General features: G+C 37.4%; 1 protein-coding gene across 1 annotated transcript; it reads left to right on the forward strand.

Moving 5' to 3' along the window:
- The first annotated feature begins 1,648 nt into the window (after nucleotides 1–1,648).
- On the forward strand, nucleotides 1,649–7,113 carry LOC141287711 (dynein regulatory complex protein 11). The gene is made up of 19 exons (XM_073819849.1): nucleotides 1,649–1,673; nucleotides 1,842–2,191; nucleotides 2,268–2,387; nucleotides 2,473–2,658; nucleotides 2,756–2,827; nucleotides 3,496–3,701; nucleotides 3,820–3,904; nucleotides 4,096–4,194; nucleotides 4,339–4,414; nucleotides 4,514–4,620; nucleotides 4,806–4,892; nucleotides 5,009–5,070; nucleotides 5,434–5,516; nucleotides 5,643–5,750; nucleotides 5,866–6,065; nucleotides 6,151–6,237; nucleotides 6,323–6,500; nucleotides 6,586–6,824; nucleotides 6,908–7,113. Exons 1-19 carry the CDS (start codon nucleotides 1,649–1,651, stop codon nucleotides 7,025–7,027), a joined length of 2,490 nt encoding a protein of 829 aa, XP_073675950.1. The 3' UTR covers nucleotides 7,028–7,113.
- Nucleotides 7,114–11,367: the final 4,254 nt, after the last annotated feature.

Raw genomic sequence — 11,367 nt, forward strand, 5'->3', positions numbered from 1 at the left:
ATGGGAATTTGATGAAAAGAGCCTTGCTCCCTCCTGACATCAAGATGCACACTGGGTTCATACTGACATTATTAACAGAAAAAAATAATCGTCAGATACTTAAATGTCACATTTGCATGAGAACATTTCACTGTGCTTTGCTTCTGAAGTAACTTTTTAATATATATGGTCATAACAATGGAATGCTGCATTTTGCAACTGCAAAGCTTAATCTCAGCACAGAAATAGGCTACACTAAGGAAGTGATTGCTGTCCTGATACAGCCTTTAAACAAATACCTAAGACATATGATTATTGGAATGCTGTAGGATGTATTAAAGCCTCGAACCCTAAGAACGCAAATAGTCACGGACAAGCAATAAAGATGTTGTACTTGGCGACATCAAGCGGTGTGTTCTCAAACTACAAGTAATACCTTACCTCACATCCACAGTAGACTACATGGGCATAAAATGCATTTTACAGTTGTTTAATTCAATAAACATGACTTTTGAATTACAGTCTGTGAGCTTCTATATAAAAAGCCGAATTAAATTTCAGTATTTTTTGCCCTTCAAATCGTAAGATTGCACCTGCTGTTCATAAGATGTTTTTTTTTTTTTTTAAATGTGATCATAAGTAGCACGGGTATATTTGTAGCCATAGCCAACAATACATTGTATGGGCCAAAATTATCGATTTTTCTTTCATGCCAAAAGTCATTAGGATATTAAGTAAAGATCATGTTCCATAAAGATACTTTGCAAATTTCCTACTGTAAATATGCCCCAAATTTTTTTTTTTTGATTCGTGCTAAGAACTTAATTTGGACAACTTTAAAGGCGATTTTCTCAGTATTTAGATTTTTTGCACCCTCAAATTCCAGATTTTCAAATAGCTGTAACGTTACCTCAGCCTATCCTAACAAACCAAACATCAATAAAAAGCTTATTTATTCAGCTTTCAGATGTATCTCAATTTCAAAAAAATCGACCCTTATGACTTGTGGACTTATGTTTTGTGGTCCAGGGGCACAAATTGTCACGTTCACACTAGGGGCTAAATAATTAAAAATAAACTAGTAATACAGTTAGTTTGCAACTAGTCGCACCACTTAAAGACAACTTCGCCAGTAAACTCTTCGCAAAGTTATGTTTAGTCCCATAATACCTTTTTTATCCAATAAGAAGCCTCCAAATGTAAACAGAAGAAGGATTTAAAGGCTTAATGTGCGTTTCAGTTCAGTTAATGGTTCAAACATTTGCCTTACGTGACTGTCAACGGTAAATATGTTATTTAACGAGTGTACATGTCAACAACATCATATATGTGTACAGGAATGATATCTGTCAGGCAAAACGTTGATGTAATTCAATCACCGGCGCTAATTTATGTTCGACATTTGATCTTCTTCCGTTCTACGTAACCGTTACCGTAGAAACAAGTTGACAACAACTTTCAGGCAAGTTAGTCAGCCATGTATCCACCTGTCCTCTGCTGTAGAAATGTGTTGAATACAAGAGTCACACTTTGTCTTAATAACTTCATCTTTACTCCAAAAGAGTGTATGTTTTAACTACCGCTACAGACTCTTATCTGTGATAGACGTCCAGAGGAAATGCTGTAACTCCTGCGATACAAAGGAACCGTTTAGAGAGTTTATCACACGATGTCGCACAGGTTTGTAGGTCACAGTAAATGCGTTTGCAAGGAAATAATTACCTCAAACAATGTAAACTGTCAAATGTCTGTGTTGGTAATCTTCTGTATTTTACAACATGTAGTCCTTTTCTGTTTAAGGTTAGGATATAAGACAGTTTTATTCAGATTTAAATAGTTTAGCTTGTTGTCAATCCAATGAGTAAAACAGTTTGTCTCTGGCAGCACATACAATAAACTCTGGTCTGAAGCTCATTATGAACTCAGCTGTTTGCTGGACGAAGAACTCCCAGGAGAACCTCTTCGTCCTGAGAGAGACAGAGTGGTGTTCTTCCAAAGGCTCGCCACCTTCTATGTCCGCTATGTGCAGATCTTCAGGCAGCTGGAAGAGGCCTACGACCAAAGCGTTCACCCTCAAAAGCGTCGTGTGATTAAGCAAGTGCTGGACAGTGTGATGGGCCGTGTTCTGGAGCTCAAGAACGAAATGGTGGAAAAGGAATATTCTGAGTACCACTACATGGATGACATCATCCAAGACTTGAAGTTAACCCCTGTGAGTGTCTTTAATAACGGACTTCATAAATGTATTTAAACCATAAATCATGTTTTCAATGTCATGTTTGTTGAAGGAGGACCTTGAGATTCCGATTCCCAGGTATTTCATTCGGGAGCGGAACAAAGTGCTGCAGGACAGAGAAAGAATGTTTGCTGAAATTTTAAACCAGATGGATGTCACAGAAAAGGCAGGAGTGAGTTCAGTGGTCTATGTTTCATGATAAACAACAATAATTGGATTGTTTCATGCTCTAACATGACTTCTCTTGACTCGCAAAGCCTCCTGTAATGCGCATGTTGACTCTGGAGAGGGCCATTAAAGTCATCCAAGTGGCTGAAAGAGCACGGCAAGGCCGACTGAGGGCAAAGTTCATGAGAGAGATCCATAAAGACTCTGAGAGGCAGAGGAAAGCTGGGGAACAAGAGGAAGTTAGCACTGACCAGGCTGCAGTTTGTATCCAGAAGGTAAAATATACTGTTGTGTTCACACAAAATAGTTAGTTAATATGTAGCTATTAGTTTACACAGTAATTTTATTGAACTAATTCTAATCTTTATTTAGGTGTGGAGAGGTTTCATGCAAAGAAAAATTACAAAAAGACTGCGTGAGGAGGAAATGATATTTCTTGGAATGGTAAGATGAGTTATGGATCACTACTGGTTGGTTTGGGGTTGCAAATTAAAAAATGTTTTTGAAAGAAGTCTCTTATGATGACCAAGGCTTCATGTATTGGATATTGTGAAATATTACACTAAGATATTTAATATGAAATATATTTAATGTATTTTAAAATGCAGTTTATTCCTGTACTGACAAAGATGAATTTTTATCAGCCATTACTCCAGTCTTCAGTGTCACATGGTCCTTTAGAAATCATCTTAATATGCTGATTTGGTGATCAAGAAACATTTCTTTTTATTATCAATGTTGAAAATGGATGTGGTGTTTATTATTTTTGTGGAAACGTGATATATATGGATTTTTCTGGATTATTTGATGAATAAAAAGTGAAAAAAAAGCATTTATTTGATAGAGATTTTTTATAACAATGTAAACATTTCTTACTGTAACTTTTCATGAATCCTTGCTGAATAAAGAGGTACTTTTTGGGTACTTTATAATAATACATGCAAAGCACATCAAAAAAAGTATGTGTTTTGCACTGACAGTCATAAGTAAACTATATATTTTTTTTTAAAGATCATTGTGCTTCCACAGTGTACAACCACTGTGTTGCCACCAGTAGATGGAACTCTAATACTGTTTCTTTTCATTTCATTCTCTGGCTGTGCCATCTTCAGGCCATGGATCCAAAACTGTCCCATCCATCCCAAACCGAGTTGGATACTTTAAACAACGAGGCCAACAGGCGAATTAGGCAAGACGAACATGAAGATGACTATCAAAAGTCCATCGGATCTGTTATTTATCAGCTTAAGGAAGTGGAGGGCCCAGAAATGAAGGAGACCATGAAAGATCAGATCCGACAATGGTTCATAGAGTGCCGGTAAATTGAATCTCTGGCCAATGGTTGCACACAGTTTGTATTACCTTGGTGTTTTGCTGAGCATCTTTTAACTACATTTTACATGAGCGTGAATTACGTTTGTATCACTTGTGAATAGTGATGCAACAGGCTCATTTCCTGACTACCCAGAGGAGGAGGATGGAGGTTCAGCTCTCATATTCGCAGAGAAGACACCTGAGGAGGTAAAAGTATTGACTCATCTTTGACCAAAACATATATATATATATATATATAAAAGCCTCAGTAGAATTACATTTGTTTGGGATGTTCTTTACCCATCCTATTCAGTATGATTGTTATTAAATAAAACTGGAGTATACAGTATAAAGTTTTTGTTTTGTTTTTGTTGACACGATCATGTCTACCTTTGAAGCTGGCAGAAGAATTGGCAGCAAAGGAGGAGGAAGATGCCAACAAAAAGCCAAAGGGCAAAGAGGAGACAAAAGAAAAAAAAAAGAAAGTCGATGACGAGGTAAGAATTGAGGAAAGGACCTGACATACACTTAAAACCACAATGACAAACACTGCAAAGAACATTACTGAATATGATTCTTAGTATTTCTCTATTGTATATCTCACTGAGTGTGGTTTTCCTAATATGTAACATATATCACAGGAGGAAGAGCCTGGACTGAAGATGCTACCATCTGCCTATCTGGAAGATCTTGAGAGGGAACACAAGATATTTTCTGGCAAGGAAAACTTAATATTTAAACATTTATGTGTTACAATAACAACATATCAGTCTCAAGAGAGAGGGTGTAAGTGTGATTATCTCATCTGACCTGCAGACGTTTGGAAAAACAGAAACGAGTCCAAGAATTTTAGTCAAAGACATGAGCTGGAGCTGATCAAGGAGGAGAAAAGAAAAGAGATTGAGGTGGAAATAAGAAAACAGGTGACTGATGGTTCATTGCTTTGAAACTATAGCTACTGCTATCTGCTGTTTTCCATTTAATGCCATTTTTCTTTTTAAATCTCCCTGAGATCAAACATTTAAGGTCATGTGTCCCTCACAATTATTGTCATTTTGTTAACAATAATCCTAGCTTTCAGAGACATTGGTTTTTGTTGCTTGTTCAGGTGGATGAACTGATGAGACAGGAACTGGCTAATTGGAAGCTGGCTGTGGATAAAGAAAAAAGTGGAAAGACCAAGGGTGCTGCAAAAGTACAGTAAATCGATGGATAATATCAGAGACATTTACTGTACAGTATGCCTTACACATTGTAAATGAAGAGATTGAAATCATTGTATTTATGCACATTTTGATTCTCACTACACAGAAAAAGAAGGCATCAAAAAGTGGAAAGAGAAAGAAGAAGGACAAAGACCTTACAGCGGATAGGTTATTATTATTATTTTTTTAAACGTGTCTTTGGAAATTTGGAACGGTTAAAGGGATAGTTCATATCTTTAATTACTCACTGTGATTATGTTTCACACCTGTATGACTTTCTTTCTTCTATGGAAATCAAAAGGAGAAATTTCTAATAATTTTGTTAGATGCTTTTTCCATGCAGTTGCAATGAATAAATGACTAAGGCTTTCAAGCATCAAAAAACACACATAAATGATGATCACATAAATGCAGCCATGTTGACATGAGATTTCTTTCAAAATTAAAAAGAAAAAAAAGGTTTTTACTGACCCCAAACCTTTGATGTGTGTATTGAACTCATGTTAATCAAACTTTGTTTTTCATTTTTAGGTCCATTGTGTCACTGTTTGAAGAGCTGGTTGAACAGGAATTGCTGAAAAAGGCAGATAATGTTAAACTAAAAGATTATCTAGGTATTTACAATCTGTTTGTGACTCTCCTTGAAATATACATATTTTGAAAAAATAAGTTAAAATGGGGTCATGCATTTCTATAAGTATATATACAATTTACCAGACACACCTGCTCTGTTATTAAAGGGGACTATAGCTACCTTGGCACAACTTTACGACAGTCTGACATTGAGCCTATGCCATCCTTATCTGATGTTCGGCAAGTTGTAGCTCTCTATGCTGTCTTACCATTAGGTGAGTAAATTTAATCACTCTGGATTTGCATACTTGTATCTTAGAAATGCCAACTTCTTCATATGTTGTCAATCTGGCCAGCCAAATGGATAAAATAATATATTATATACTGTAGGTTCCCAAGCAGTGCATGAGAAGGCTCCCCTGGTGAAGACCATGCTGCTTGTAGGGCCATCAGGGGTGGGTAAGAAAATGTTGGTCCATGCCATCTGCCAGGAGACTGGAGCCAATCTGTTTGACCTTTCACCTTTAAACGTGGCTGGGAAATACCCTGGCAAGAGTGGATTGCAGATGATGCTGCATCTGGTGTTTAAGGTATTGTTTAGTTTGATATTGGGCTAAATCTGTGATACTGGCTTGCTAATTGCTGATATTTTGATGTACTCCTTATTCTCTGCAGGTTGCCAGACTGATGCAGCCTTCTGTAATATGGATTGGAGAAGCTGAAAAGATGTTTTACAAAAAAGTACCAAAAGATCAGAAGGAGGTAAAGTGTGTTAACCCACTTGTGATCTGTCTAGTGGAGAAATGACATGTAATGAGCTGTTTCCTTGCTTTTAATTCTGGTACAGTTAGATCCGAAGCGTCTGAAGAAAGATTTACCCAAGATCCTTAAGTCCATCAAAGGAGAAGACTGTGTTTTAATAGTAGGAACAACAAGTGATCCACACAGTGCAGACCTGAAGTCCCTGTGCAAATTCTACAATAAGATCATTCTCATACCACGGCCAGACTATGCATCAAGATATGGTAAACTAATAAGCAAATATAAGCAAAATCACAATGAAAATAAGCAAACTCACAGTGTTCAATATGCATCTGCATACTTTTACAGTAATGTGGAAAGAGCTGATAAAAAAGAATGGAGGAGAAGTGACCAGCGACCTGGACCTCAGCTCTCTGGCAAAGATCTCGGATGGATACACACAGGGTCACATGGTGCAGGTGGTGCGTGGCATCTTGACTGAACGGCGCATTCAGCAATTTCCTAAACGTCCACTAACTGCCTCAGAGTTTGTGTCTCCACTTGCAAGAATCGACCCTGTGTTTCAGGAAGAAGAAGAGGCGCTAAAAGTAAGTAAAATCTCTCAAAACTCTTTCAAAAATATTTCCAGTCTTCCAGTCTGTATCTTTTGCATATATATTTTTCCCCACAGAACTGGTATGCCAAGACTCCTCTTGGAAAGAAGAGAATTAAAGCTGCCTCAGGGAACGAGGGTGATGAAGAGGCCCCAAAAACAGGAGGCAAAGGTGGCAAGAAGAAAGGAAAAAAGTAACAATATAAGTATTAACATGAACAACCACGGTACCACATTTCTCTGCCTTCACCAATAAATGTATCAGTTTGCTTATGACATCATTATCTTATGACAGTATGCCTGTTTTTTGTTCAGCTGTAAATTAAAATCCACATTGAAGGGTGGAACTGAGCTTGTGGGTCTATAAATACACAGATGCCATCTCCATCAAAGAGGAAAGGCGTATCTCCCAACTCATTTAAGAGTGTAAAACCCAGCGTGAAAAACATGATCACAGGGCTTATCGTATCTAACACACTGTACTTCCCCCCAACAAACTGGCAAATAGCCTAAACAATTTTGTAACTGACAAGAAAGTGTCATTGCTAACATGCTTAAGTGCTGTAGGACAAAATTATGATGGCAGCTAAAAGATTAAATTTAGATTATTAGCAGTGTGTGGTCACAAACACCCTACAATGATAAAAAAAAATCCATTTGCTTTTTTATAATCCCCCAAAAAACGAAACAGTCTCAATTATCAAGTCGTTTTTGATTTTTTTGATAAGTATGATGTCATACTGCTCAGGCCCGCCTACGACCGCTGACAGACTGTCCCGTATTAGCATATTTTCGCTCTCAGCCACTTGTACACTGTCCACCATTTTCTCCGCGCTCAAGCAGCTGTAGTAACAACAATGTCTACTAAGCAGTGTTTTGTAGTTGGGTATAAAAGTGAACATAAGAGTGTTAAATTTCTTCCAACATCAGACCCACTGAGGATGCAGTGGATTAGTTTTGTTTTTGATCAGCTCTGCAAAATATCAGCTTATTTATAGCATAGGCCCTTTAAATGCAAATGAGCTCTGCACGCCCTGCCCCTCGCTGCAGAGGGATTACGAGCTGTAATGTTTACTTTAGCCGCATTTAGCTGCATTTATCGGCGAAACTTGCCAACAAGCACATTATTAAGAAAGGCCATTTGCAAAGATGCATAAAAAACCTTATACTCAGTTCTGCTGTGGGTGAAGCTGCATCACGAATGATTCACATGAACATAGATGCATATGTAGATCGGGATCGGTGATTTCCATTAAAAACGAAAGTAACGTTGTCCTCTGCCTCTGCTATGTTCATTATTACATCCAACAACAGAACACCTCAATCGCTCAATTAGAGTCTTCCTCTGCACCTGAGTCGACGCAATGGCAATCGAATTTGGACTGTTTCAGCTCGGTGAAGGCTGGTCTAAGGTAAGACGCTCATGTCAATCAACTGTGTGCCGTCACAACGACAAAAAGCTAAGAATGACCTGATTTTAAAAAGGGGATATTACTTTTAAAGATTAAAAAATACCACTAGGTGGATTTTTATCATTGTAGGGTGGTTGTGTACACAAACTACCAACACACATTAATGTTCAAACAACATGTAAAAGTCAGTCTTGCATCCGATGACCCCTTTAAAGAGACATGCACCGAAATGGGTCGCTGTAAACAGAGCTGTTTTTGAAAAGGTAAAAAGGGTGTTGTTTTACACAACCATAGAGAAATTTTAATCAAAGTATTTTGCAGACATTTTATGAACATCCTAAAAAATCACACTAACTTGTGGGAAATGGGCATCGGTTGTCCCCTTTAATATATTTTAAATGTAATTTATTCCTGAGATGACAAATACAACAGCTATTAATTCAGTGTTCAATGTCACATGATCCTTCAAATTGAAAATTCTGTAATTAATTACTTGTCATTAAAACCGTGAGATCTTCATTCATCTTCTATACACAAATTAAGATACTTTTGATGAAATCCGATAACTCAATAGACAGGCAGGGTCCTTCCATGATCAAGGTCTAGAAAGGTACCAACAACATTGACAAAATAGTCCATGTGACATTAGTGGTCCAACCGTAATTTTATAAAGCTACGAGAATACTTTTTGTGTGCCAAAAAAACAAACACAAAAACAACTTTGTTCAACAATTAAGAGGGGTTTGTGCACAAAATGTTTTCTCATAGCTTCATAAAATTATGGTTGAACTACCGATGTCACATAGAATATTTTGTTGATGTTCTTGGTACCTTTCTAGACCTTGAACGTGGAAGGACCTTTGCTGTCTATGGAGGGTCAGAAAGCTCTCGGATTTCATCAAAAGTATCTTATTTTGTGTTCCAAGGATGAACAAAGGTTTTACAGGTTTGTAACGACATGAGGGTGAGTAATTAATGACAGAATTTTACTTTTTGGGTAAACTATCCGTTTAATATTAACAGTACTGAAAACAGTTATGCTGCTTAAAGTTTTTGAGGAAAATGGAATTGTAAAATAGATTTTTTGAAGCTGTTTTATCAAAAGTAAAAACATTATCATCCTTGCTAAATAAAAGGATTAATGTCTTTATATAAAAAAATATATATAAACTGAACCCAAACTATTGAACGGTAGTGTACATGTGAGAAATGAGTGTTGTATTGATATTCAAGATCTTCACGATTGCAACAGACTGCTAAAAATGTGTTTTTACTAATGTCAAACTAAGAAGTCTCCCTGCATAAGAATTCTTCCCGGGTCTGCTATGGGTTGAACTTGTCGGGGTCCATACATAGAGGTGAAAAGACACTATGTGCTTCAGATCAAGGGCAACTAATGGGAGAAGGGGATTTTGTAGCCCCAGTTAGACATGTGGAGCTGTGATTGGTCTGGGCTGAAACTGAGACAGCCCCCCAGACTAGGGTTTAAGGGATTATCTCAGATCAACAAATGGACAGCCACTCTGTCAAAGCAACGCAACTCAGTGCTGGTAAACATGTAGTCCTGCATATTTCATTCAAGTAAAAGTTTTGTGCAGTGCAGTCTGATTTCACAAAGTTAAAATTAAGGTTCTGGTGCCTCATTTCACTCATGATGCAGATATAAGCTGCAAAGCATCAACATCATTGATGTCCAGAAGGTCATGCTGTTTTCACTCTCCCTGTAATTACACTTACATTCCAACCGTGTCATGGGTACTACGGATTGAATTTAGCCAAAGTGCTTTACGTTTATATGTGCATATTTTTAAAGCATAATTCTGACAATGTGTATATAAAATTGTTTGAGTCTAATTATATTAACTGAAATGATGTTCAGTTTGAACTACTAAGAATTATAATCATATGAATCATTACAATTATAATGCAGTGAGCAACAAGGTGAATTCAAATTGATTTATGGCTGTCTATAAATCTGTTGTCAGCAGGGTAGAGAGAGACCAAACCAAAGGACATGTGAAACTCGCAGAGATGGGATCCAAACAAGGACCTGTGAGCTTAGGTGAAGTGTTCAGCTGTTTCATCAAGTTCTAATTTCACCTAACACATCCTCACATGGCACTGGTTCCTTAACAAATTGCTATTTATATGGAGTCTTCGGGCCATCGGTGAGATTGCATCCATGTCACTTTGAGTTGAGATTTCTTCTGCACATGCTTGGTGGATGTCTGCAACTCATCAGGCAGACTTTACAGCTGCTAAATGCAATATTCCTGCAAGTTTATTCAGTGAAAACATAAAAAGTTAAGTTTTAAAGATGAAGTGCATTGATTTGGTCATCAAACAGAATACCAAAAATGCTTTAAGCATTTTCTCATTTTTCTCATTTTACATTCAATGAAAGTTTTTTTGAAACTAACAAAGTTCCAACAGAACAATTGGAAAATTCTTGAATTGTCGATTAGCATATGCATATAGAGGCACTGCAGCTTCGGTTGTCAGAATGAATCTTGCTCATTTTGCATTACAGCTTGATTAGTCACTGGATAGTCCTGCAGTATGCACATTCAGAATGATCTAACAAATGATTTCATGCACTGAATGACAGCTAGGAACTTTTAATCTCTCGTGACCTTTCCAACTCGGTTGTATTGGCAACTATCAGAGAAATATGATTCATGAACTTAGGAACCTACAGTATGCTACTGTGAATAGCTTTTGGTCAACACAACATTAATCAATGAAATTTTTTGGAATCACCTTTAAATCAAGCCTGTGAATCAGGTCGGGTTCATTTGTAAAGGGATGTATAGTCAGGTAATTATGAGATGTAGTAAATAGCTTGTTGTGAACCAAACCCTCCTTTGAGAAGGGTGGGTGGTCAGTCATCTGCGGTGGATGATAACAATGCTAGCAGGCAGGACTTGCTCCATGTAGCCAAGATGTTTCTATCTTTATGTATAATGACGCACTGCTATTTTGGAGATATGTCAGCTGTTCGGTATTAGCCTTTGGGAAATCTGGAAAAAAAGAAAAACACTTTCAGCTGCTTGTCTGCCAAATGAAACGGGGGTTAGCACACTGACCTGGGTATCTTTGGTCAAAGTTTGGGGGATAATCTTGAAG

This window comes from Garra rufa, chromosome 15, assembly GCF_049309525.1.
Source record: "Garra rufa chromosome 15, GarRuf1.0, whole genome shotgun sequence".
Taxonomy (NCBI): Eukaryota; Metazoa; Chordata; class Actinopteri; order Cypriniformes; family Cyprinidae; genus Garra; species Garra rufa.